The sequence below is a fragment of the Amphiprion ocellaris genome, chromosome 1 (genome assembly GCF_022539595.1).
Source record: "Amphiprion ocellaris isolate individual 3 ecotype Okinawa chromosome 1, ASM2253959v1, whole genome shotgun sequence".
Classification (NCBI taxonomy): domain Eukaryota; kingdom Metazoa; phylum Chordata; class Actinopteri; family Pomacentridae; genus Amphiprion; species Amphiprion ocellaris.
The window spans coordinates 34,354,673-34,382,587 of record NC_072766.1 but is presented as its reverse complement, the minus strand read 5'-3'; the positions used below and the strand labels follow the sequence as shown (position 1 = coordinate 34,382,587).

The following is a 27,915-nucleotide window of genomic DNA, read 5'->3' as shown; positions in this document are numbered from 1 at the left end:
GTATACTTAGATTAAAATCATTGCCTGTCTGTAAATCAAATCCAGTTTATTTATATGGCATGTTTTAATTAAAGGTAACCAAACAAGCAACAACAAGAATATGTGCAATAAAGCAAGGCAAAGACAAGAACTCTCTTACTCGTAAAACAAAATAAAAGCAAGAAAAAACAGGATAAGAACTTTGATTTCTAAAATAAATTTGAATACCAAAATGTTAAGGCCAACAGATTTTCCTTAAACACATCTAGGAGGATCTACAAAGCCTGAAGGTAGAGATGGAGCAGAGGAGTTAACCAGGTGAATACACTTGCAGGGCTTTAAAAACAAATGAAAGAACCTTAAAATCCATTATTTGTTTACCTTTTGCCGGTGCAGTGATGTTAGTAAAGGTGTAATGCTTTCCATTTTCCTTATAGCATAAAGGCTGGTTATTTTCCTAGTTACCTAGTTAGGCATGTTTTGATGCCACGTCTACAAAACAGAACTTCAAACTGCATACTATAAGCTGTGACCTTGATGTGAACGGACACCAAACAGTTAACACCAAAGAACTTTTCTGGGCAGGTACAGTCTTCATCCCTGTCCAGATGTGGATCCACAGTCAATAAGAAGTGTAGCTTATGAACATCATACAGTTGCTCTAAATATCAACAAAAATGGGGCTCATCAATAAACAATTACAAAGTTGGAAGCCATGCAAAGGAATGATCAGCAACAGTATCAAATAATAATGAAAACTATGAACATCTGCATATATTTGGACATGGCATTTTTAGCAACAACAACAACAAAACATTTAGAAAATGTTGATTTGTCAATTTTTCATGTCATTTCCAGTCAGAGGAAATCTATTGACCAAATTTTAAAAAAATCTAAACCTGGGATCCACATGAATATAGGGCTTGGCTACACATAGACTTCTCATATGCTTGTTTCTGTGCTCTCTGTAGAACACAGAATCACGGAGCAACCAGACCGGAGCCTAGAACCAGATGTAGACGAACATCTGAACCCAAGTCCAAACGCTGGATAGAGAGGTTCAGTGAATGTGCAGTAAAAGGTGTGGAGAGGGATCAGTGTGCCACAGGAGACTCTGTAGAAGGTCAGGGTACCGGCCGGACAGTCCAGGTAGACTGCTACTCTGTGACAGACGGACGAGGAGCAGAAAGGGAGTTTGGTTTTTCTGCCATTGTGATAAATAAAGCAGCCATCGACAGAGCAGCTCAGGCTCCAGGACTGATCATTCCATCCAAACCTGCACTCATCCCCATCTCCTTTCCTTCTGATTCCTCTGTAGGTCACTGCAACACAAACATCTCCTTCCCACTCAGCTTCCCAGTAGGAGCGACCGGTCAAACCATCTCTACACAGAACCTGAGGCCAAAAGTCGAATCTGTCTGGGTGATCAGGATGCAGCTGCTCCTCTCTAAATATCACCCTTTTGTTTTTGTCGTCGATCAGCTTGAGGTTTTTGTGTGCTGTGATTGGGTCCAGTGTGAGTTCACAGGCATCTGAAATTCCAGATTGACAATATTTATTTATTTATTTATTTATTTTTAACTGAAATTTTATTTCACCACTGTGAATGACAGCGCTAAAGTCAGGGCTCATCCTTAAACTACATGCAAAGTGAAGCATATACAGCACAGTATAATGTTGGACACAGTAATCAGTAAATAGTCTTTCAGAGAGATTAATCTTGAGGATAGATCTGTGTAGATGAATGTGAAAAAATGCAAAACAGAATCCCAACTGCTTCAGTAAAAAGCAATTTAACTCTTTTTTGGCTCTTGAAGACATTTTACCTCTGATAAAAGACGCTTCCTCAGTTTTAACTGAACAGTTGAGAGTATTAAGTATTTATTCTCCCCCCAAAAACACATGGCTAATGGCTCATAATGGCACTACAGCTACATGCCTTGAGCTGTGAATAGTTGTGAAACTGCCAGAAGAGGAATTACTCAAGGTGTTAATGATAACAAAACAGTCTGCGAAAGAAATCTCAAGATTGTCTATATATTTACAGTCACCCAGGTCATAGTAATCCAAAGAGCTTCAGCAAAAAACAACTTGAGAACTGAAAAGGCCTCTTGGAAGAGAGGTGAAAAGTCTTTAAGAACCAAGTCCAGGTTATTTTTACTGAAGCACTTCGAATCTCAAGACTGCATTATAAGTACCTGATAAGACAAGTCATTTATATAGTACATTTGAAAGACTGTCCCTTATCTTTTAGATGCAGGTAGACTGCTATATCTCATCCTCAAGAGTGAGGAATACCTGGGACTATCCACAAGTCATTTCGAATTTAAGCCTTTTGGATGAGAGGCGAAACATCTTCAGGAACCTAAAAAGAAGTGCAGTTGCTCTCTGCTGAAACATTTATAATTACCATGAACTGGATAACTGCGAATCTACGTAGACATATGTGAAGTAAAGAGGTACACAAATTCCTAACTGTACTTCAGCCAAAAAACTGCAAGAATAAAATATATTAATAGTTAATGTGTATGGTGATGTTCTCATGAAGTAATATTTAACACTCACACTTTCTGACACCATGTGCCAGCCTCTTCTCTCCACCGTTGTCCATCCTGGAGAAACAAACATAGTTAGAGTCATAATCATATTCTATCCATCGTAGCTCAGCCAGTAAATATGCCAACGATATCTATCATACCCTCAGACTGTGTCAGGTTACACTCCCTCTGTTTAGTTCTTAGCTGACGCGTCTATGAATCAACATGGAAACTACCAGCGTCTAAACCATGCAGCCTCAGCTCCACAAAGTTTGGTTCTAGGCCAAAGGATCCTTAGTTCAGTCATGAATTATCTTACAACTTCCATGGTGACAGCACCAGTCTGTTCTGGTCATTGCAGGTATAAGTCTGCCACTGGCTGCTAATCGTAATTAGTTCAAATAAATACTAACAAGCCAGAGCCTTTTCTTCCCCTACAGCAGACTATTACTGTGGTGCAGCCAGATCATTGCCAGACCATTATGTAGTACAGAACAGGCAGGCTAAGCAACATTTATAGGAAAATGAAGGGCAAAGCTCTTTCCAACCCCAGGTTGTGGTCAAACTGTACATTCTAGTGTGACTATTGTGCTCTCTTGGATAACTGTCACTTTAAGGAATTTGTGGTTGGAACAAGGTCTCATGAAAACCTCACATTCCAGTATAGCACCTACTAACATCTCATGTCCTCCGCTTACTGTGGCTCTTACCATGTCCTAAGCTGTTTGTTTGGGAGGGACACTCAGGTGATCTTTGATAATGTCTTTCTTTTGACATTGCTGTGATCAAATAAACCCAAAAGTGCCACACTACCTGAGAGTCTTTAGTGCCCAGTGATCATCCTTCAGTCCAGCAGAGAGCTGCTGCATTCCCGAGTCTCCTGGATGGTTGTAGCTCAGGTCCAGCTCTCTCAGATGGGAGGGGTTCTCGCTCAGGGCTGAGGCCAAAGATGTACAGCCTTCTTTTGTGATCAGACACCCTGACAGCCTGGAAACACACAAAACAGAGACTTGGTTGCATTGAATATGAAACATGTGGACCTTTTGTGAAGTAAAAGTGCTGCAGAATGTATTTTCACTGACTACACTTGCAGTGTAGGTTTGGCATAGGTTCTGGCAACTTCCTTTTCCAACAATGTTTCCAGTCTGGGTCAGCAGTTTTCCCTTCCCTGCTGTAGACAGTTTGGCTCAGACCTCCCTTCTTATCCTTTAGGCATTGGACAGCTTGCCAGAGGCCCACCAAAAATTCTTCTCCATAACCTCTCAAAACTCCACCTCCACCCAAGTTTATGCTTCCACAACTACCACAGCAGCAGCCCTTTTGGCCAACTTTCGGCCTCCTTCACAGCTAGCATCTACTAGCAGGTTTTCAGGTTGCTGCCAAGACAGGCACCACAACCATCTGGCCACAGCTCCTAACAGCTGCCTGTGCAATGGAGGTTTTGAACATGGCCCACCCAGATTCTATGTCTCCAGTGTCCCCCGAGGTGCAAGAGAAACTCTACCAGAGCTGGGAGTTAGTCACATGGACAGAGACCTAGGCCAGACATTCCCAGTTCACCATCACTACAAGTTTGGATTTACCAGGTCTGTCCAACAGCGTTCCCTGCCTCTGGATCCAACTCACCACCAGGTGGTGATCAGTCGACAATTCTGCTCCTCTCTTCGTCCAAAGTGTGTAAGACATTTGGCCGCTGGTCTGATGACACATCTACTAAGTCAATCATCAACTTGTGGCCTAAGGTGCTCTGGTAGCAGGTACACTTATGATCCACTTTATGCAATGCATGAACAGCACAAAAGTCCAATAACAGAAAACTACTCCATTTCAAATCAGGCAGGCCTAACCTCCCAATCAGACAGACAGCACAGACACAAGACATGAACTATGGTCACCGAAGCAAGTTGATAACCACCCATTATCTTTGGGTGTACTGAGGGTTTTGTTGAGTCAATAAAGCTTGGCTATGTCGTACTTGTTTTGTAGTACACCCCTCTGATCCATTATACAACACTGAGGACAATCTCCATTGGCTGCTAATCCCTTCAGCTCATTCATTCTGACACATTTACTGAAGGAACAAAAACATTAAGTAACAATGGTTATGTCAAACACGCAAATCAGAATCCTAACCTGAGAGTTTCCAGGGCACAATGTGGACTCTTCAGACCATCACAGAGGAGCTTCACGCCTGAATCCTGTAGGTCGTTGTTGTTTAGGTCCAGATCTCTCACACTCGAGGACGGGGAGCTGAGAACTGTGGCCAGAACTTCACAGCTTCTCTCAGACAGGTTACAGCCTGTCAGCCTAAAGAGAATAGGCTTAGTCAGTAAATTCACAAACTGACATTTCAAATAATTAATAGTTTTCAGTTCACCTTTTCTACTAACTACATCCTGACCTGAGAGTTTCCAGGGCACAGTGTGGACTCTTCAGACCATCACAGAGTAACTCCACGCCTGAATCCTCAAGGTCATTGTTGCTCAGGTCTAGCTCTCTCATGTTTGAGGACTGAGATCTCAGAATTGGAGCCAGAGCTTCACAGCTTCTCCATGACAGTTTGCAGCCACTTAACCTGAACAGCAAAGAGGAATGCAAAAGAAAATGCTTGCAATCATTAGTTTTTTCCTTGACTACTGAGGCTACATTTAATTTGACTAGGCATGTGTTTACTTACAGAGCTTTATTGGAAGCTTTCACCACTGGCAGTAGCCACAAAAGTGCTTCCTCTAAAGCTGAGTATTTCTTTAGGTCAAACACATCCAGGTCTTTCTCTGATGACAATAAAATGAAGACCAGAGCTGACCAGTGATCAGGAGAGACTTTGTTTGAGAAGAGACTCCCTGAACTAAGGTACTGCTGAATCTCCTCCACTAGAGAACAGTCCCTCAGCTCACTCAGGCAGTGAAACAAATTAATGCTTTTCTCTGGACTGGAATTTTCCCTGATTTTCTTCTTGATGTACCTAACTGTTTCTGCCTGTGAGCGACTTCCTGTCTGTGTTAACAAGCCTTGTAGGAGAGTCTGATTGGTCTGCAGTGAAAGGCCCAGGAGAAAGCGGAGGAACAAGTCCAGGTGTCCATTTGGACTTTGTAAGGCCTCATCGACAGCACTTTGATATACCTGTGTCATTGGGTCTTCTGACAGCAGATTTTTTCCAGAGTTGATGAACGTCAGATGAACATGGAGAGCAGCCAGAAACTCTTGAACACTCAGGTGGACGAAGCAGAACACCTTGTCCTGGTACAGCCCTCTCTCCTCTTTAAAGATCTGTGTGAACACTCCTGAGTACACCGAGGCTGTTCTGATGTCGATGCCACACTCTATCAGGTCGGATTCATAGAAGATCAGGTTTCCTTTCTGCAGCTGCTCAAAAGCCAGTTTTCCCAGAGACTCAATCATCCTCCTGCTGTCAGGACTCCAGTGTGGATCTGTCTCAGCTCCTCCATCATACCTGACCTTCTTGACTTTGGCCTGAACCACCAGGAAGTGGATGTACATCTCAGTCAGGGTTATGGGCAGCTCTCCACCCTCTCTGGTTCCCAGCAGCTCCCCCAGAACGGTAGCAGTGATCCAGCAGAACACTGGGATGTGACACATGATGAGGAGGCTTCGTAATGTTTTAATGTGGGAGAGGATCCTGTCGGCCTGCTCCTCGTCCTTGGATCTCTTCCTGAAGTACTCCTCCTTCTGTGGGTCGGTGAACCCTCTGACCTCCGTCACCATGTCGATGCACTCGGGAGGGATCTGATTGGCTGCTGCACGTCGTGTGGTTATCCAGAGGCGAGCAGAGAGAAACAGCTTCCCTCTGATCAGGTTTGTCAGCAGCACATCCACTGAGGTGGGCTCTGTGACATCAGTCAGGATCTTGTTGTTGTGGAAGTCCAGAGGAAGGCGACACTCATCCAGACCATCAAAGATAAACACAACCTGGAAGTCCTCAAAGCTGCAGATTTCTGATTCTTTGGTTTCAGGGAAAAAGTAGTGAATGAGTTCCACCAGACTGAAGCTTTTCTCTTTCAGCACATTCAGCTCTCTGAAGGTGAATGGAAATATAAAGAGTACATTCTGGTTGGTTTTGTCTTGGGCCCAATCCAGAGTGAACTTCTGTGTTAACACTGTTTTCCCGATGCCAGCCACTCCCTTTGTCATCACTGTTCTGATGGGTTGATCTTCTCCAACTGAGGATTGGAAAATGTCTTCACATCTGATGGTTGTTTCTGGGTTTTTTGATTTCCTGAATGCATTTTCAATTTGTCTGATCTCATGTTCATTATTGACCTGTCCAGCGTCTCCCTTTGTGATGTAGAGTTCTGTGTAGATTTCATTCAGAAGTGCTCGTTGTCCTGGTTTGGCAATCCCCTCAAACACACGGTGAAACCTCCTCTTTAGATTAGACTTGAGTTTACGCCGACACTCTGCACTTTGAACTCCTAACACAAACAATAAATGAAATTAGGGACACATCGAAAAGAAAATCTGAGAAATTCTAAAGGATAATGCTGTCAATTTCAAGTACAATGAATGCATCCCACTAACAGTCTGTCCATGCATAGTAACCTATAGTATGAATCAGCACAATATATACAGTAAACACACTGTGTTTTTCTCAGAGGCTCATGCAGTCATTCATCAAATACACATTAAGAACACAAAAACGAGTAACCTTGGTAATAAAAGTCCGTTTGAGGTGCTGCATGAAGTAATAATGAAACAGAAAGCAACAGTCACCCTCAGCTGCACGTGTTTAGTATAGTATTTTGGTGTTACATCACTTAGGATTTTATTTCTATTGTCCAAAGCCATTCACAATAAATGTATTAAACAACACAAAATAAAGAGCTACTGTATATAACATCAAAAATTAATCAACATATGTAACAGCGTTTGCAATCTTTTCCTATGACCGCAGGTTTTAAGTTACCCAAACTTTAAAATTCAACCTGTGAGATTATATCTACAGTGCAAAATATGAAAGTCTTTTTAAAGTCCTTATCAAAATTTATGGGTGCATCTTTGACCCCTTCTCTCAACAGAATTGGTGCAGTTTAACAAAATTTGTTGGCTTTATGACACAAACTATTTTTTTCTGCACAGTCCACAGGTTTTTGATAGGGTTTAGGTCAGGACTTTGCTAAGTCCAGTCTAAAACTTTAATTCTAGCCTGATTTAGCCAATGTTTGGTGCATTATGAAATGTAAAATACAACAAAAGAGTGGCCAAAATGTTGAGCACCTTCTCCTGTCCTATTTTTTAAAACGAGTTTACAGGCATCAAATTCAAAATATGCATCTGTTGTTTTTTTTTTTTTTTTTTTTTTTTTTCAAATTTCTCTATTTAAACATCTGATGCACTGTCTTTGCACTGTTTTGGATTAAATAGATGCTTTAAATGAGTTGAAAATCTTGGCATGATGCTTTTATTTTCATTATAAATGTGTTGTACAAAGACTGAGAAAGGATTTTCAGTGATTTAAGAGAAAAATGAAAAAATATTCCAATCACAGACAGGGCTTAGAGGGTATTTAAATAATTTCTAACTAGGTAGTTATATTTTTTAAATGGAAACATCAATAACATCAGACAAAATATGTTCAAAATGTGTCAGGGAAAGTCTAAAGCTCCTTACTGTTCTGTAGGGTATTAGCCAGTTCTTCCTCTGACATTTCCCTAAGGAAATGCTGTATCACCTTCATTAATGCATCTCTGCAACCCTTCGTCTGCACCTCACTAGACATCACCTCTTCACCGTCCATCTGCTTCTCCAAGCATTCTGGGTAATCTGTTCTCAGCACCCTCTGGCAATTCTTCAGCTCACTTTCCACAAAAGAATTAATCGTCTTCTTAAGCACCTGAAAAACAACAACAAACTAAATGCAGTAGAATGTAGCGTGTGATTTACCTGTCTGTCTGGAGGTTTGGTGGGTTAAACTGAGCGGTCTGAATACAGTGAAGTCCACAATGACAGTTGATCATTTAATTTCATTTATTTAGTAGTTAAAGGAGATGTACTCACCGTAAATGTGGTACTCAGGTTTTCTTGATATTGCCGGGCGGACTGACTACTGGGCACATTTGGGGTCTGTTGCACTATGTGGAGAAAACATTGTGTGTTTTTATGACACCATACATCGAGTAACTATGGGCCTTGAACTTATTTAGTACAATCCATCTTGACTTTAAAAGACACAGAGACTAGTTTTACGGTTGTATCCCATCACTCTTGGATTACTGCAACAGTCCTTTTACCTGCCTGAACCAAAAATCTATTCAGAGTGATTTTAGATGGATTTTAAGATTAAGAGTCAGTAACCTCTTTCATTCCCTTCTGAAAACATACATTTATCAGAGAGGTTTCCTTAATTTAACTGGGTTTTAATTTTGTTTGACTGTCTTGAATTTAGGCTGCACAGTGGTGTAGTGGTTGGCACTTTCGCCTTGCAGCTAGAAGATCCCTGGTTCGCGTCCCAGCCTTCCTGGGATCTTTCTGCATGGAGTTTGCATGTTCTCCCTGTGCATGTGTGGGTTTTCTCCGGGTACTCCAGCTTCCTCCCACAGTCCGAATATATGCTGAGGTTGATTGATTATTCTAAATTGCCCGTAGATGTGAATGTGAAAGTGATTGTTGGTCTGTATATGTAGCCCTGCGACAGACTGGTGACGTGTCCAGGGTGTCCCCTGACTTCGCCTCAAGTCAGCTGGGATAGACTCCAGCTCCCCCCGAGACCCTATGAGGATTAAGCGATGTATAGATAATGGATGGATGGATATCTTTCATTTCTTTTAAATGCTTCATGCATTGGTTTTTATACACTGAGTTATGTTTTAATGTCTTATGAAGCTCTTTGTAATTTGGGTTTTGAGAAGTTCTCTATAAATAACGATTATCATCATTATTTTTCATCCACATTAGCCAACAACCTTTTAATTCCTGGTTCTCCATCATCAGATTGGCCAGCGTTGAAGTCATTAAGGCTATCCTTCGACCAGTCGCTCTTCATGGACACACAGCTGGCTTCAGGACAGTCTGGTCTCTGCTGCTGCTGTTTCAGGCTTCAACACAAACACACACACCAACATACTGTTTGAAATGCTTCAAAGAACGAAGACATTTGTTAAAATCAAAATAGAGAAAACGACAAAACCGACATTAAAACCACCATCCACCAATACTGTAATAAAAAAAATCTGTGGTTATACATTTTGCCATGAAAATGCTCCTTTACTGTCTTAAATAATTTATATGTAGCTCTACACAAATAATTTCTTTACAATGTCCTGATCTATGACGCCCTTCCACCTACATCTTCCACATTTCCTGCAGCTTGAGCATACCAGCTCACCTACAGCTCTGCTCAAACACCATAAAACTACTGTACACTGCACAATGGCAAGTTGTAATATTGGACAATTTAGCCATACATGTTGGAACTGATTCTGAAGAAGAATGATGCAGAAAGTTCCACCCTACAAGCTGAAAGGATTGGTTCCTTAGATGTGTTACGTAGGAAATCCTCAACAATATCGTTGACTGCTTATTTCATTCATGACGTCTTCTAGCATATAAAAACACAATATGGATTTTTAAAAAGATAAAACAAAACTTGATTTTCACCAGAGGGAGGTGTTAATTTCAGGTTTTCCATCATCAGATTGGGCAGCTTTAAAGTCCTCAAAGCGACCCATCGACCAGTCGCTCTTCATGGACACACAGCTGACTTCAGGACAGTCTGGTCTCTGCTGCTGCTGTTTTGGGCTTCAACACAAACACAAACAGAGCTCTGACAGTGAATTTGAGTCCTGGGATGATTTGGGTCATGAGCAAAGAGTTTCATCTCACCTCTGAGCTTTTGTCTCACTGTCATGTTTCAAGCTCTCTGTGGTTTTGGAGGCAGTGTCGGCCTCCTTTTTCTTCTCACACTGATTCATTGTACTTGCAGCAACTTTAAACAAGCATAACAACATGCCATCAGAACTGTGCTCCTTAATTACAAGTGCTGAGATTGTCTGGAAAATATTCACCTTCTGAAGCCATATCCATTCACTGAGCCTCTCTGCCATCACCTGTAGAGAAAAGAAAGAAACAAATACAGTTTAAATGCTTTACAAAACTCAGAATAATTTAGATATTACAATAAAATAATACCTAAATTAACACATGCCATTTGAACAAAACAAATGACTTGTCTTTGTTGATTCTGTATATCGGGGTGACATGAGCTGCAAACTGCAGACGGGCTGCCAGCTTTAAAAAAGGAAACCATGTTGTTTTGCATGAAGGTGTTTATGCTGACAACGGGAAAAGATATGACCAAAAGAAGGTGGCCAAATGTCTTTCTTTCATTTGTTACTGGAAGTGATTTTTAAGGGAAGTGTTATTAAAGAAAAAAGTCATGGTTTTAAAGCTCTGTAGATGACACTGCAGCACATCTACTTGAAAACTGCAAGTTCAGCATGTAATATGAGGCAGCTGACCGTCTTGTAAATATGAAGTACCAGTTGGTTCACTGTCATCTAAGTGGTTTTTACAAAAAGCAACTGGCTGGCAGATTTTGATTTGTCAGCAATTTAAATAGCTTGCCACACAAAAGTGAAAATGATCTGTTAATGGACTAAAGATTTCCAGCTCAACAAGGCTGTGCTTTGTACTTCAGGGAGTTTCCAAAAAGTTTTCCAAAAATTCCATGTCTCTCTTTGTATTGTCAGCTTTATCACTCTCACAAATTGTTTTTGATGATAAAACCAAAAATGAAATGAAATAGCAAGTGATGTTGAACAAATACACCCTTAGCCACAATATTAAATCAACTGACAGCTGAGACTGTGTAACACTGATTATCTTTTTGCAATGTATTGTTCTGCAGGTAAACCTTAGGTCCTGACATTCATGTTAGCTCTCTCAAAAATGATGCTGCTACACAACTAAACTGCACTCTCAATCACATTTTGAGGGAAAGAAATTTTCTACTGGATTAAATTTGTGATGTATCACAAATACGTTTCTAATCAACAAATCATTTCCAATAGTTTTATTGCTTTACTTTTGCTGCTTTTAAGCCAACAAATCATGGGATGGGTAACCCAGAGGACCGAGGAGAAGTGCTGTAAAAAGGGTTATGATATTTTTCTAAGCCTTCTGAAGTTATTTTGGTTCCTTCAACTCAACCAACCTTCTAACATGAGTTATTGTTATGAAACTGTCAACCAAAGTGGGATTTTTTTCCTGAACCTAACACTTAACTTGGGTTTAAACATAACCACAAGGTCAGTGAAAACCAATGAGTGAAACGAAACCTTACAGCATGTCAAGTTAGATGTTTTTAACAATTCTTTTTATTTCCAAATCAAATCATTGACTTGAAAAAGTTAGGGAAGTCTCTTGGTGCCATTTCAAAGATTCTTCACCTCACAAAATCATCTGTGCAATCAATTGTTTGGAAGGAAGAAAACACAAACTACCACCTGCTGCTGAGAGATAATTGGTCAGCATGGTCAACAGTCAACCAAGGATCACCAAAAAGCAGATCTGCAATGAATTAAAAGCTGTTGGAACACAGCTGTCAGTGTCCACAGCATTTTACATCAACATGAGCAGAGAGGCTGTCAGGCAAGAAAAAAAAAACTCTTCTTCTAGAAGCAGAACCTGAAAGTTCCACTGAAGTTTGCTGTTGATCACATGGACAAAGAAAAGACCGTCTGGAGGAAAATTCTGTTGTTGGATGAAACACAAACTGAGCTATTTGGCCACAGTGACCAGAAATATGTTTGGAGGAGAGGAGGTGAGGCCTTTAACTCCAAGACAACAAACCTACCATCAAGCATGGTGGTGGCAGTATTATGCACTGGGGCTGTTCTGCTGCCGGTGGAACTGGAGCTTTACACAAAGTAAAACAAATGATGAAAAAGAGGATTAACTCCACATTCTTCAGGAAAACCTAAAACCATCGTCCATCAGCCAGACACAGTTTTTTTTTTTGTTATTTTTTGTTTTGTTTTTTGTTGCTTTCTTGGGGTATAAGTGCAACAGTCTATACACTCAGCAGTCATTAATCATCACCTGGCAAACACATTAACAAACACTTTCTCATCTAGTGCACATAAACTAATATTAGCATTTATGTGGAGCTGTGTCAGATGACCTGATGAATAAAAGTCTCATAGTTTTTAATTCTATTTTGGTTAACGCAACTTCAAAAGAAAATATCTGACTCCTTATCTGTTAAATGCATCACTTTCTTCACTGGGTTGCAACTATCTTTGTCTAGATGGTGGATTTATCAGAGCTACAGCTATGTACTGCTGCTGGTTGATTCTGAAGTACAGACATCGAGCCAAAACAGTTAAGTTGTGGAATTCAAAAAAACAAAACAAAAGAATGCTCAAACCGGATGAAGAGCTGCAAAGTCAGTGAAAGTTCTCTGTGTTTTTGTCATTGTGAACACTATTTTAAATCACAAAAGGTACAATAATACATGGAAATAGGTTTTAAAAAAAATCTGCATTCAACATTATAAGGGGAAATAGCAGCAACTAAGCAATATTTTCATGACTCATTATTATTCATTAGCATGTAAGCAGCTTTTAAATGTTGTATCTAGCTGTCAGATAAACATGGTATCATTAAAAATCAAATTCCCTCACAAGTATGGTTGCAAGTAAGTAAAGACAAATGGAAATACTCCAAGTACAAGCAGTTCATAAGGGCACATTACAACAGCAACAAAAACCTCTACTACTATTTGAGTGCTCAGCTGTCCTGTACCAGTAAAAGAATTACATTAATGCATTTTAAAGCCAAACTGAATAAAAGATAAGAAATACAGTTGAACAACACTGACAACTTTTACCTTACCTCTCAGTGTAGAAACTCATCTGTGTCACAGGGAATGGAAGTGAAATCAAAAGCAAACAGCTTTATGTAGGAGGCTGAGAGACAAAAACAGGAAGCAGACTTCTGATGAATGTGCATTTCAGTGGCAGTGACTGAAGCAGTTTCCTCAGCTGGTCTGAAACATCCATGAATATTTGTTACGGCCAGCGCCTCCTACCCCGTGTGTGTGTGTGTGTGTGTTTTAACAATGTTGTGGCTATGCAAATAGGGCTGTGTGATCCCCACTCCCTGGTTGGACCGTGACAGCAGAGGCGTGGCTGCGACCAGGAGTCCAGTGATTGGTGCGGCGATCCCCAGGCTGACCAACCGAAAACTGCCAACTCTTTTAAAAGAGCTGGCAGTTCAACTGAACGAGGCGGCTGACTTCCAGCGTGCCGTTCTGTGTTCCTGTGTGGTGGAGGCAAGATTGTCTGTGTGCTAGGAATTGGGCCAGGGTTAGAATTAAATACTGATACAGCCTCATTTCATTCCAGGTAGTTCCTTTTGTCTAGGTTTCACCAGGATTAGGGGTGCTGACTCCTGTGTGAGTTTTGTTTTGTCAGTTCCCATTTAGTGAGCCTTTCTGTTCCGTTTTTTTTTTCCACCGCGATTGTAGTGTTAAGTTCTCCTTATGAGAACTCTTCTTGTGTTTTGATGTTTTCTTTGATTTTAGCAGCACCCACCAGCCCTCTTCCTTAGTTTTGCCTCCTTTGTATAGTAACTTGCACATTTCTGTTCAACCTTTTCTGTAATAAATAATTTGATTTTTACCACCAACAACTGTTTATGTTGCTTCCCTTCCGCCCCGAGCCGGGGTTGTAACACTATTAAAGAAAATCAACCTGATATGAGTCTCAGCTAGGAGTGAATGTTCTCACATCACTGGCTAGCATTGCTTACAATTTAATTTCACTGTCATAATGTTGGAAGGAAACTATTTTTAATGTAAGCTGCAAGGACATTTACTATTTCGAATAATGTTCTTAAAAGGTTAGAAGTTAAGTAAAACATTTTAACTGCAACATTCAGAGCACATTGTGTTTTCAGGATGTTACTGAGACCTCAGACGATGTATTATTAAAGGTAGAACTTTCCCCTTCAATAGTCTGAGGATGTTTTGTGGATTATTACGCATTCTTCTAAAAAAAAAAAAAACTCATGATGTTGCACAATGTTATATAATAAAGTAAGAATATTCTCAAAGCAACAGAAAACTATTTAAGAATGTTAGGGTATAACAGTCTAACAAAGTTCCCACCAAACACATTCAGGATAGGATATAAAGTCCAGTAAAATAAATAAATAAAAATAAACAAGAAATATTCATAAGTACTATAGATGTTGCAGATTTTTCTATATTGGTTCAGTCAAAGTCAATTCATAGTAGGGGAATTATATTTCTGGACATAGCAAACCCGTAAAAAACTTTTTGTTTGTTTGTTTGTGGTTTTTTTTTTTTTTTTTGTCTTTTATTAACATTCCAAGATTTTAACGCTCTAAAGAAATTCCAAAAATTCTGCCAAAATATTTTGCAGAACTAGGTCTTGCATCCCAAATAACAAACAAGTAAACTTTAGTCAAAATCTGAATCGGTGAAGTAACACATTACATAAATGTTTTCTATATTGTAGAAAAATTTTGTGACAATGAGATTTCACAGAGTTTCTTCTATACATAGAGAAATGTTAATATTGCACCAGTTCTCCTATATATAATATATTCTTTGTTTCAGAATGTTTTAGAGAACTATATCCTAACTTTACAAAGAACTTTCTGGGAACTAAATAAACCTTCCCACTGCAAATATGGCTGGAATTTTGCAGATCAAGGACTTAATTTATGTAGAACTCCTTGTGTTGTCAGATGGAGCAGTTTTCTGTTGGGCCACATTTTTTTTAGTAAAATTAGATTCAGACAGGTGGTTTTTTGCACCCTTCAGATGCAAAAAGGATTGTAAAAGTTTTCATAAATAAAAGTTATAGATTCCACAAATAACAATGAGTCATGTGAGTAAAAAAACAAACATGTACATTTGGCATAATATATACTCTTCAAAACGCCCCTGAGCTGCAGGTTCCCGGTGCATAAACTGTGTGTACGAGATTTCTCGGTTAAATAATGGTAAATAAAAATAAAATAAAACATTAGCATTAAAAGCTGCATGGTCTTTTCGCCCTGGATTCCTCCTGTTAGGCTGCTCAGACCCTCTGACAGCAGATAAAGCACTGAAGATTGCATTTTTTTTCTGTCTGTGGTGATTTTCAGATTGTAAATTAATCAATAAATCTACAGATAATCACACAGGAAAAAAACAAATACAATCCTACATTTCTCACATTATTAAATCCATCAGATTGGAATCAGGTTCTGGTGATTAGAACCTCATTGAGCAGTGACACATTGAACATTTCTTCTTGAAGAAGAAGGCTCTGCTGTTCTATAAAGCTCTCTGAAGCCTTTAGAAATAAAGGTTGTGGATGTCTGTGATTTAAAAAGATCCCAAAATGATTTTAAATCCTTCTACTGTGAGGAAACCCATCTCAGCAGCACCAGCAATAAAATTTCACCTAATTCTATCAATAAGAAAGAGATTGGACTATATATTTTTCATTCCTGTGACATTAATTCAAGGTTTGTTTGGGTGATTATCTCAAAATTTGTGTTTTTTTAAAATAGTTTTTTCCCTTGTGCAAGTTGGAGTTGTGTTAAGGAACAAAGTGGTGGGAACCTACAGTGTGTGTGGGTTCAAGATTACATCTACGCAACAGAATTCAGGTCATCAGGTCTATGAGGCGGAATCCAGTCCATCACTTACCACCAGCTTCTAAATGTACTGCTGTCACTGATGGTGATGTTCTCAGATGGTCAAGTCCACCGACCTCAACGCTCTCAGATCGGCCTAAAAATTGAAACACTAGGTTATTTTTTGCTGCTTTTTTTGTCCAGAACATCATCTCAACACTTATTATGCACATTTTGCAGAAGGAAAACAACCTGAAAGAGTTTATTTTCTCACGTGGTCTGTTATGAGGCATATAGCTGTGCAGTCTTTGGCCACGATGTGCTCCATGGTGCTGTAATCTGCCTGTTATCTGATCTAATCCAATCCAATCAAATTGGCTCTAATCAGTGTAATACCTTTGGAAAGCACAGCCAGCAGATCAGCTTTCTCCTAATTGCATTGCTCCCAAAACAAAGAAGCAACGATTAAATCTAATTATTGACAGGTCGAGGCTTTACCATCATGTCTAGTTAGATTTTTAGTTGCTGGCCCTTTGCTGTAGTCAGAAGCTACACTTCTGACACTTGTCTGAGGCCTCTTAATGCTGCATATAAATCTCTGTGTAGATTTGTTTTCTGCTGTCTGTAGAACTCATGTATGAAGCACTTAAATGGCTGCAACCTAAATGCAGAAGTCAGTTTAACAAAGGAAAAAGATATTGCATATGGATTCTGTAAAGTGTCTTGAGACAATTTGAATTGTAATTGCCACTATATAAATAAAATTGAATTGAACTGAATTAAATTTTAACTGCCCCTCCTATTTTAAACCATTTCTGGCCTCTTCATATGCACTCACACATATGCAATAGCTTTTTTCTTTGTTCATAAAGAATTGATAAAAGTTAAACACAGATCCTTTAGATTTAATTTATTTTCTTCTTGTTTTGGAGATCTTCAATTTTCCCATTTTTTCTCAAATTAAAGCAACCAACTTGTGCCTTTAATGTGCAAGTATTTTAAATATTTCATTTATTTATGCTGCAAATAATCAAAAATCAAAGTTCAGTTGCTTTTTGTGCGATGCAATCACATGCATGCATCATCTTGCTAAAGTCTAGTGATGTGTGGCTGGGAGCAGGTGATCAGCCTGTATTTGTGTATTTGTAGTGTAAAATATAAATGCATCTGCCCATGTTTATGCTGGTGACACTATCATTTATTGTTGCACGAACAATGTTGCCCTTCTGACTGAATATCTTCAGTCAGCATTTGGCATCATTCAGTCACGTCTGTTACACCTTAGACTAGTGTTTAATGCTGACAAAACAAAAGTTATGTCATTTTCTGGTAAAAAGAATGTGTCAGAAGTTCTCCCTGGTTTTACAACTGCACAATGCACCCCTACTGAGTTAGTGGCCTCTTACAAATACCTCAGCATCACAACTGAAGAAAGCCTGTTTTAAAACCCACATTGAAAATCTTTTAAAGAAGCTTTAAATCAAAATTGGGTTTCTTTTTCCGGAACTAATCCTGTTTTTCTTTTAATGCCAGGAAATGGCTTTTTGCTGCCACCTTCTTGCCTGTACTTGATTATAGAGATATTGTTTGCCACTTTCTCACACTGCTAGATGCTGTTAATCATGGAGCACACCAGGGGTGTCAAACTCATTTTATTTCAGTGGCCACATACAGCCCAGTTTCATCTCAAGTGGGCTGGACAAGGTAAGTATTAGCATAATAATGTATAAATAACAACAGCTCCAAATTTTCCCCTCTGTTTTAGTGCAACAAAACACCGTTGTGAAAATGTTCACATTTAAGGAACTTTTTTTTTTTTTTTTTTTTTACAAAACATCAACAACTTGTAATTTCTTAAGAAAAATAAGCACAATATTATGCTTCAGTTTATCATTTACATTACAACTTGCACATCAAAGTGTACCAACAAAGGCACAAAACATTCAGTCACAGGTTTCTGGAACTGAACAATATAATATTTTACTTTTTGATCAAAACAACTGGTCAAGATATAATTATAATTATGTTTAAATTTGTAGTTTTACAAATTCACAATTTGCAGTTAATGTCTTCTATGTAATTTTAACCCTTTGCAAAGTCCTCCCGTGGGCTGGATTGGACCCTCTGGTTGTCCCCTTTTGGCCTGCTGGCCTTATGTTTGACACCCCTGCTACAAACCGTCTCACACACCACTGCACGTTGTACTCCTTGGCTAACTGGTCATCACTGTCCATGTGCAGACTTCTCCACTGCTATCATTTCATTTACAAATCCATCCTTGGTCTGCTGCCGACATATTTATCCTCCTTCATGTCACATAAACAGTTCAGAGATTGTCTACGTTCCCAGGACTTCACTGCTTCCAACTTTATTCCCTTGGTGGACTTCAAATGTCTTTTAAATACTCGGGAAATATCATCTCTTAGGACTAGTTCTTGTTTTTACTCTTTAATTTTATTGCTTGGCGCTTTGATATCTGCGTTGTGTTTTGCAGCAAACCTGTGTGCAACTCAGTGTTATATTGTATTGTTATATTGTCTAGTACAGATTCCTAGTGTTGCTTGTCAGTGACTAAGTGTTATTTTGTTATTTGAGGACAGTTCTCTCTTGAGAATGAGTCCCCATGTCTCTATGAGATTACCTGTATAAATCAAGGCTAAATAAAAAAATTAAAATGATATTTTATGTAATGTTCTGTTTGCATGTGGTTTGTTTTTGTGTTTTTGATCTCAGGATGACTCAGTTTGCTTCAGTGGCAACAGACCAGGGATGAGTCGGGACGTGTTGCAGCACAGAGTACGAGCTGTTCTCACGGCCATAAGATTATCCCCTGAAAATACCCCATCTCAAACTCCATTAACAGCTTTGTCTGCAACCATGGCGGGTATATAAACGCTGCCAGCGAGGGGGGCAACCTCAGGACAGAGAGACTGCAGAAAGAAAGAGAAACTCCTCTTTGTTTTGCATGTCTTCCTTTGCTCAGCTCTTCCAGGCAACTTTTCTTTGCTGAAACCACCAAACCACCAAACCACCAAACCACAGCAGGTGAGACTCAGCGAGCATCAGCTCACACTGTAGCTGCAGTCAGTTTAAAAAGTTTGCTTAGACTCGATTAATGGTTTTTGCTTTTCTTGTGCATATATAGAAAGCATTTGCAGATTTTTTGAAATGTTAAAATGTTGTCATTTCTTTGGCAGATGTTGCATTTCTTTTGATTTCAAGAACAGCTTCTCTGCAACATGTACAGTAACAGGATCACTAGCATTTACTGCTTTTAGGTTGGATGGTTACATTTTTGTTTGGGAAGTTTTAAACCAGAGAAAGAGATTCCTATTTGCTGTTATTGCTCAAATCAGCTGCTTCAAATCAGATGCTGTCCCAAATGTTTTATGCCATTGGCAACACTGATTTTCTTTTTTCCATTCATCCATCATCTATACACTGCTTACTCCTCATTAGGGTCGTGGGGACTGGAGTCTATCCCAGCTGACTTAGTGTGAAGGCAGGGGACAAACTGGACAGGTCACCAGTCTATCACAGGGCTACATATAGAAACAAACAGTCACACTCACACCTACAGACAATTTAGAGCTACCAGTTAACCTCAGCATGTTTCTGGACTGTGGGAGGAAGCTGGAGTACCCGGAGAAAACCCACACAAGCACGGGGAGAACATGCAAACTCCATGCAGAAAGATCCCAGGAAGGCTGGGATGCGAATCTTCTAGCTGCAAGGCGAAAGTCCTTACCACGAAGCCACCGTGCAACTTTTTTCTTTTTTTATATTTTTAAATTTTTGTATAAAATCACCACATTGACTGTGGTTTATTATATTATTTAATTATTATATTAAACCAAAAACATAACATTTGTGATTATTTTTCTTGGTCTAATCTCTGAACTGCAAGAATTTTCTGGGGATTTTTTTGCCACTGTCACATTTTTTACTCACTGCGGGCTCATTTTTCTCCACACTATAAAGTTCTCTATGGAAACAGCACAACCATGACTAGAATGATAAAGAACTTCAAAAAAATTCTTCTCTGCAGTATTACAGTTATAATGCCATCAATCCTAAAAAATAGAAAAAAATAAATTTTATTTAATTTACTATCCATTTAAAAAAAAAAAATAAAAACCTGGACTCAACATGTACAATATTTTCCAACAGTCCTGCAGACTTTAAATATTTACAAACCTCTACAAACTGCATTTTTCACTTTCCTCTGCACATCAACTCTAGACAAAGGTTTCACCATGCAGGCATTGCTCAACATTTTGGGAGATATTTGCTTTCTTGCCAATCCATCGATGAGAAAATCATGTCTGTAAGGGTTAGATAAATAAGAATCATGTCTTCTTCACTCTATCTTTACACCTTAAGCTCAGACGACACGGAGGTGCTCATCTTCTCATGTCAGTCCAACTCAGAAACAAAGCATCGTATTATTATTAGAGCATCTTTAGCTGGTCACATAACAGACATTACCAACAGCTTAAAGTTAGGCATAATCACCTAATTATGACCAATTATGGGTGTTAAAGCTTTACGGTAATGCAGTTAGGTTAAGGGGATTAGTTGAGGAGGGTAATCGAGATTGTAGCCTGAAACTTTGGAGGATCTTTTTGCTGTTTTTATAGAAATGAACGCCGCAGCAGCAGGTCCTGGAGGCTCCAAGGCTGCTCCCCCCAAGTTCAAGCAGAAGGAGAGCAGGCAGTTCAAGAGCAAGGCTCCCAAAGCTGGACAGAAGGGGTGAGGCTACAGAGATGATGAAAAGTTACCGAAAACTGTTAGAGATTATAGATCTGACTCATCAAACCTCTTTCTGCTTTCCTTAGAGTTAATGATGTTCCCGGGATGGACGGCCTTGGAGGTAACTATGAGAACAGTATCTGATGCAGTAGATGCTTGGCAGGAAGTGGGTGTGGTGTTAATTTCCAACTTCTGCTTCCTTTTATGCAGATAATGTAGTCGTCTGTCCCTGGGAGGAGTTCGGCGACATGGAGTTGAGCGATCTGGCCCAGTTTGGCATCGTATAGTCAACTGTGGCAGAAACAGTTTATTCCTGGTGGCTGCAATCCAGCAGCTTTTCCTGCTTTTTTTCTGCTCTCCTCACTTTAAGCGTGGATATGAGGCAGTGTGGGTTTCATTTCCGGGCGACTGATAAGTGGAGGAAGAAGCTCTTGGACCGCAGTCCCCAAGAATGACTCTTCTCTTGACCTGAGCCGCTACATGTCACCAACCTGGAAGTCTTTCTCTGAGCTTCATTATCATCAGTTATTACATCTAAGGAAGTCTCTGTTGAGGCCTTGTTTTCCTGTGTAGCCCGGCACTTGTGTAAAAGTGTAGCGCACTGTACCGCTGCTTGGGATTCAGTTTTGGGACAACTGGCCAGTAATCTCATCTAAAATGGGTAGACTATACCAAATACATTACTAAATCACTTGTAAATAACTTATTGTGATCTATCTATCTATCTATCTATCTATCTATCTATCTATCTATCTATCTATCTATCTATCTATCTATCTATCTATCTATCTATCTATCTATCTATCTATCTATCTATCTATCTATCTATCTATCTATCTATCTATCTATCTACCTAAATATCTATCTATCTATCTATAGAATTACATACCATGTGATAAATGCTTTATATCTTCTAATAAAGTATATTTTAGTAACAATATTAATCTTTGTCTCTTTATTCACTGAGGCCACACAGTCCATATTATTTCTTGCAGAGTGAAGGTTGCAACTGTGCTGAAAATAAAAAAGCAAAAAAAAAAAAAACAAAAACAAACCCACATCTTTTATATTTTACAATTATTTCCCTCATGTATAGTTCCCAAGTATGTACAGGTGACACAATATCATATGTAGCCACATATTTTAAAGATTTTCTTAGGAGTTTCCAGCATCGAATCCTCAAATAGTTCCATGCGTTTTCATCTTTATGCAGAAGAAAATTAATTAATAAACTGAAGTCACATTTGCTGCAATAATTTCAGGAAGAACTATGTTAATTTCATTTCATTTTGTTCAATTATTGTATTTAAGATGAAGTTGGATCATTTTTAACAGTGCCGAGGCGAATACGATAAACTTTTGATCCTTAATAAAGGAGAAATACATGATGATATAAAACAGAAGCTACATTATCAATGCTGACAACTGTAGGAATTAAAATTGAGCCAAGGTTAGGGGAAGTTAACCAGACGTGTGTGCACAGTTAGCCAGTTATTCCTCTTCCTTACAGGTTTCACTTCTGTAAAACCAAATCATAAAGTTTTATAACACTTCTGTTCAACTGATCTTTGTGTAGCTTGTTTTGAAAGTGTGGCATGAACTTGCTGCCGTGGCAGATGGGAAAAAATACCCACTCACTATAACTTCACCTTTTAACATTTACCCTAATTTTTACAGGGTGAAAAAAACATATATTGGAGGTTTTGTGATTTTTTTTTATCTTAAAAGTAGAAACGGTGTCCAGCCCAAAGTGATTTAAAGAGTATTTGCATGTATAGTTAATTGAAAAGATGATAAACCACGATTTCCCTATGTAATGAACTCACACAAAATAAGGAGCTGCTGCTGCGTTTATCTTCCACATAGCATCCACAAGCCTGGCAAAATATGAGTGAAATGTTTTGCATCATGTTTACCATCAGAGTAATTAGTGTTTATTACAAACTGGGGCTGTCCATTTTCTCAAAAAAGATCCAGATTAAGAAGAAATTTAAACCTGCAGGTCATTTGTTTGAGCTAATTCAACCACAATCAGTATACTGTATTGCTCAGCGGCAACCTGATATCAGAGCACAACACAAACTACCTCAAATTGTCTGATTACTTCATAAATTGTTAATTTAGAATCTGAACAGGTCATTACAGTTTGAAAATGTATATATATTTTTCCAACATTTAGACGAATGTTTGAATTTTCAACAAAAAACAGTCTTATTGCTCACAGTGATGCAGCGTTCTGTATCCTCCTGTAGTGTTTCTGATCATATTTTCCACTGAAAGTTCATTGTAGATGTAATGTGACTTTTAAGAGGTCAATATGAATGATCAAAATGTGCTTCCAGCTCATTGAGTCTGAATTAATGACAGTGAGCATTTAACCACAAAATCAAGGAAGTTGTATCACCAATTTATGTATGGTTTATTCATGGTTGAGTTAATTAACGGGTGGATAGTTTGTTTTTTTCTATACAGTCACAGATCAAATCAAAATGTCAGCAACAGCAAACTGTGGAATGAATAAAATAGACTGACGTTTCTTGGCTTTTCCATTTTTTAAAAGTTATTGAACACAGGAATCTAATGCGATATAAATCAAAAGAGACATTAAAAACAGCAATAAGACACTTATTCCTGTAAATAAAATAGAGTGAGGTAAAAGAAAAAGAAAAGGTTCTGTGTTTGTTCTCGGTACATTGGTTTGGACTGGAAATGAGCTTTTCTGGCCAAAAGGGTGGACTTATATATATGCAACCTGCTGGTTGTATCAAGCAGGATAACAGGAGATTCAGTGCAGAGTCAGGAGGTGTGATTTCAGGTAATGTGGGATGTTTAAACCTGTGATTTTGCACTGTAGTAGCATTTGGTCTCGGAAAAACAACACAAACCTGCTGCATCATCTTTTGTGTGTATTTATTAGAAGTCAAAAAAATATTGGATGTATTAATACAGTATGTATTAAAATAGGTTTTATTTTAGAAGAATAAATCAGTGACCAACAACTAAACACATACATTCAAACTGGAAAAAAAAGAACAAAAACACAATTCCCTGCAATCGGGATTGGCTCTTTAAGTTTGTTAGGTATGACACTCTGGAAGTTTGAATCTGTTCTTTTGTGACTCATTTAAAAACTCAGTAATGGTTGTGTTGACTTATTTGGCTTAAAATGTTTCTTCCGGCAAATAAAAATCACCAATCATCCTGGTTTTATAGCTATCTTCTGCACTTCCTCATTCAACTTCGTACATTGAAATCCCTCCATATGTCCTTGCTGGGGCTGATATATGATGCTAATTCATGACAGTAAGATACCAAAGTCAACATAAAATACATGATAACATACATAATAAACACAAATCTATGTCTACTCGTGGACCAATTCTCAGATTCAAGACTGAAATGCAAACATGATTCTTTGTAGAGAATCATGTTTGATGCTATATCAGGAGAACATGTATAAACTAGTATTTCTGCGGCTGAAGGGTCGAACAGTTCTAGACGATGCCAAACTGAGCCAGATCACTCAGCTCCATGTCTCCAAACGCCTCCCAGGGGCAGACGACTGCAGAGTCTGCAGAAGAAAAGGATAGACTGACTTAGTAAGGGAAGGCATGGAATAAAAAAGGACTAAGTTTACAGTAGAGTCAAAACTAAATGACCACCATAATCTGATTTTATAAACTGATTCAAAGTCCAGAAGATAAGCTCTCAAACCTCCAAGACCCTCCATGCCTGGCACATCATTGTCAAACCTGTAGCAGAAAAACAATCAGTGTCATCTATGAATGTTCTAGCGTAGTTTATGATGTTCTCGTACACCTTTTTGTTGTTTTTAAATGAGTGTGTCTCACCCCTTCTGTCCAGCTTTAGGAGCTTTGCTCTTGAACTGCCTGGTTTCCTTTTGCTTGAACTTGGGTGGAGCGGCCTTGGAGCCTTCTGCTGCTGCGGCGTTCATTTCTACAGAGTCAAAAGAAAGACAAATGAATGGGCTTTGTCCACAGTGTACTCTAACTGAAATAAAAAGAGCAAAAATAGGACTGTAAAACCAACATATAACACTCTAAAGGTCTCAATATGCTTCAAACATCTGGTGTCCCATGTGTTTCTTGAAGCCTATTGGACATTTTTAGTCACATTTTGAAGTGTTGCATTTGAAAAAGTCATGGAAACAGCAGCATTTGATTAAAACTTCTTTAAAAAATAATTCTCCTGAGGTGATTTTTGCCCTTGTCTTTAGAGAATAAATGAACTTCATGAAGGATGGGAACACTGTTTCTGAATAAGTCCTGATGTAGTGAAAGTTATTGATCAGCCATTTCCATTTCGTTCGTTATCTTTCTCTCCAGCTGACATGAAAAAAAACTTACAACTTGTCTAATTGAAAACCATTCCTGAAGATGTTTCTCCATGGAGATGACCAAAGTTTTGTTTCTTTCTTTAAGGTTTTTCAGTATTTAGCAAACAGCTGTTTTTTTCATTTCCATTCTTTCTACTGTTTGTTACCGCCCTGTCTAACGCAGCCCATACTGCCACCTTGATGGCACAACACAGCCTAGTTTATTATCTTCAAAGCAGTTAATAGAAACACATTTCCTTTCCTTTCTCTTACAACATTTTGAAAATTTACTTCAAATTCGACACCCACCTGTCACTCACTGCAGCCTCGCCTTCAATTATGCATTACTTTAAAACTTCAAACAATTTAAAACATTGACTTAAATAAATAACCTCTGTTGTCATGAATGGGGAAATTAGCTAAAGAGCCCAAAACCTTTTTAGTACCAGGCTGTAAACATGTTTATTTCTGCACTAAAGCTGGACATTTTAACATGGGAGTATATAGGGATCAACTCGCTTTTGGAACCTCTAGTGGTCATTTGAGGAACTGCAGTTTGTGGCATTATTTTTCAGTGCTGCTGTGTTTGAAGCATACTGAGGCCTTAAGATTCTGTTTGATACAGTACAGCACAACACAAAAAAATGAGGAGAAACAAGGATGGAGGAAAGAGCCATGCCACCTACTCTATGTAAAAGATTACTGAGGCAGCATGTCAAAGCATGTGAAATACCAAAAATACCAAATGAGAGGCCTACAAAGCAGATTCAGGCTATCAAATTGTGCTGATCTTAATCATTTTGTGTCAGCTCATGTATTTCTTTATCCTTGTTTCTCCCACCAAGGCACATGCAGTAGGACAGCCCAAACAGGCAGTGGAAAACTCCAAAGTGTTGTTACTCATTTCACAAATTTGCCTAAATTGGTTCGATTTTGTTAGAGTGTAACATTGAATATTGTCACATTTTTTACCCATAGCTCTACTTGGACTCTAGTTTTGACATCTTGCTGCTTACCCAAAGGTGAAGCCCACTGCACGTGCCTACCAGCCATCAACAAACTGCAATGCAAACGGATTCATAATGGATCCATTAGGACGGACAACACTCTTTTGCTGATGATGTGACCTTTTATCTCTGCAAAAAATTTACACCAGTTCCTCATGGTTGATTTGGATTCATGCAGTCATTGGTGTCTTTGTTAAGCACATTTTTAAACTCTCTCTTGTGCATGCATGTTACTCATTTTTAAGTGCAATGCTGCCAATAACATAAAATACAAAAAAAATTACCACCTATAAAAAATATACCGATATTAAGGCACCATGACTCAAAACATTCCTGTAGAATAGTTACAGGTTGTAAAAAATATTGTCACTATTCCTGAATATACACAAATACATTTGAAAATGCTTGGAGAACTCGACTTATCTTGACAATATTTGAATTAAGCTATGTTACTGTATAAAAATCGTACATATAGTAGCCCATCATCATAATTTAGCTATTAAATATGCACAGTGTATGAATAGAAGAGAATCTCGAGGGTTCAAATTGACCAGAAAATAACATTTTGTCTATTTACAAAGTGAAAGCATCATAGCAAGTAATCAGATTCTATTTGAAATCTACCTAAACTACAGTAAGTGTTCCTGCAGCTAAACAAAAAGCATTTCTATGTGAATGAAACAATAAAGTCTCTTACCTTAACCACTGTGTGTTTCCTGTCTTGTCCTCAGAAGACTGTGCAGTTTGAAAAGTCCTCCGTCTTCCCTCTCACATTTATATGTGCCACTAATCTAGTCATACATAAAGCCTGTCCTGGAGGTATTTTCAGACAGCCTTATGGATAAGCCTGCTCAGGTGGGCGCAGACATCCTTGTTGTGACAGTTTTTACATTGTGTAATGTTTTTGCATTATGCAAGTCTGTTTGCCAAACACGACCTGCGTTTTAATTAATTTGGAGTAAATCAAATATTATAGTTTTCATCCAGGTAAAAGAGGTCTTTATGGCCAAACTTAATGTCCATAAACTCATTTTTGATTTCACACTGAGTCTCAATACAACAGTAGATAGACTCTAAAGAACAGAACCATTGGCAGCAGTATCTCTTACACTCAGCCTTTAAAGCTTTAAAGGAGACGGACAAGATCAGAGACATTGTGTCTTATTCTCACGAGCATGATATCACTTAAGAATTTCTTAAATTTGGTGGAAACGGTCACTTTGACTGAATGATGAACTGATTAGTAGCTGGTGATCGAAGGTCACTGTGACCTCAAAAAGCAGTTTTTTTTTTAACATAACTTCAAAATTAAAGCTAAACTCTAAATTGAAAAAAGGAGAATTGTTGGACAAGCCTAAATTAATTCTATATATTTGTAACACACAATTGCATTAGGTTTAAATTTGGCAATTTCTTGCGGAGGTCTGAATAAGTGCAGGTGAAAATGTCCTCTTAGAGAGTTGTTGGGTCGTCACTGTCCCTCCTTTCAGATGTGGTGGGACTCGTTGCCCTGGTAACCACGAAAATGGAGGAGAGGCTTGTTGCAGATATGAAAGGTTATATTCTAACCTTAGTCGTGATCAGCTCCTAAATTTAACAAAGCACGTTAGTTTTCAAAACCCAACCAAGCAGCAATTGAAATTTCAAAGTATATAAATATTTAAGAAACAGAATATTAAGTGAAGTATGTCTA

The 27,915-nt window shown here is 38.6% G+C and overlaps 2 protein-coding genes and 1 long non-coding RNA gene across 4 annotated transcripts; all 3 read right to left on the bottom strand.

Moving 5' to 3' along the window:
* Nucleotides 1-25: 25 nt before the first annotated feature.
* Nucleotides 26-13,555, bottom strand: LOC111574493 (NLR family CARD domain-containing protein 3-like). The gene is made up of 14 exons (XM_055013467.1): nucleotides 13,368-13,555; nucleotides 12,328-12,389; nucleotides 10,538-10,579; nucleotides 10,356-10,458; nucleotides 10,131-10,271; nucleotides 9,437-9,568; nucleotides 8,532-8,605; nucleotides 8,145-8,367; nucleotides 5,194-6,949; nucleotides 4,918-5,091; nucleotides 4,650-4,823; nucleotides 3,330-3,503; nucleotides 2,545-2,591; nucleotides 26-1,511 (listed from the first exon to the last, which is right to left on the bottom strand). The coding sequence occupies exons 6-14, from the start codon at nucleotides 9,483-9,485 to the stop codon at nucleotides 922-924; spliced, it is 3,261 nt and encodes a 1,086-aa protein (XP_054869442.1). The 5' UTR covers nucleotides 9,486-9,568; nucleotides 10,131-10,271; nucleotides 10,356-10,458; nucleotides 10,538-10,579; nucleotides 12,328-12,389; nucleotides 13,368-13,555; the 3' UTR covers nucleotides 26-921.
* A 7,976-nt stretch (nucleotides 13,556-21,531) lies between these two features.
* Nucleotides 21,532-21,819, bottom strand: LOC129349831 (uncharacterized). The gene is made up of 2 exons (XR_008602984.1): nucleotides 21,733-21,819; nucleotides 21,532-21,640 (listed from the first exon to the last, which is right to left on the bottom strand). It is a non-coding gene; the product is annotated as an uncharacterized LOC129349831 (long non-coding RNA).
* Nucleotides 21,820-23,772: 1,953 nt separating this feature from the next.
* LOC111574509 (retinal cone rhodopsin-sensitive cGMP 3',5'-cyclic phosphodiesterase subunit gamma-like) lies at nucleotides 23,773-27,038 on the bottom strand. Of its 2 annotated transcripts, XM_035952478.2 has the most exons (5): nucleotides 26,920-26,998; nucleotides 26,232-26,275; nucleotides 24,731-24,836; nucleotides 24,594-24,631; nucleotides 23,773-24,450 (listed from the first exon to the last, which is right to left on the bottom strand). In XM_035952478.2, exons 2-5 carry the CDS (start codon nucleotides 26,266-26,268, stop codon nucleotides 24,374-24,376), a joined length of 258 nt encoding a protein of 85 aa, XP_035808371.1. In that variant the 5' UTR covers nucleotides 26,269-26,275; nucleotides 26,920-26,998; the 3' UTR covers nucleotides 23,773-24,373. The 2 variants fall into 2 exon arrangements, with proteins under 2 accessions (XP_035808371.1, XP_023134913.1); XM_023279145.3 differs by lacking the exon at nucleotides 26,232-26,275 and having other exon boundaries at nucleotides 26,920-27,038.
* Nucleotides 27,039-27,915: the final 877 nt, after the last annotated feature.

Coding starts and splice junctions, on each gene's coding strand:
- LOC111574493 (XM_055013467.1), bottom strand. CDS start 9,485: ATGACTTCAACGCTGGCCAATCTGATGATGGAGAACCAGGAATTAAAA. Junction 4,824..4,917: donor TGTGCCCTGGAAACTCTCAG/GTCAGGATGTAG, acceptor TATTCTCTTTAG/GCTGACAGGCTGTAACCTGT. Junction 1,512..2,544: donor GGCACATGGTGTCAGAAAGT/GTGAGTGTTAAA, acceptor CTGGAATTTCAG/ATGCCTGTGAACTCACACTG.
- LOC111574509 (XM_035952478.2), bottom strand. CDS start 26,268: ATGGCTGGTAGGCACGTGCAGTGGGCTTCACCTTTGG. Junction 24,632..24,730: donor CCTAAAGCTGGACAGAAGGG/GTGAGACACACT, acceptor TTTCTGCTACAG/GTTTGACAATGATGTGCCAG. Junction 24,451..24,593: donor AGGCATGGAGGGTCTTGGAG/GTTTGAGAGCTT, acceptor TTTCTTCTGCAG/ACTCTGCAGTCGTCTGCCCC.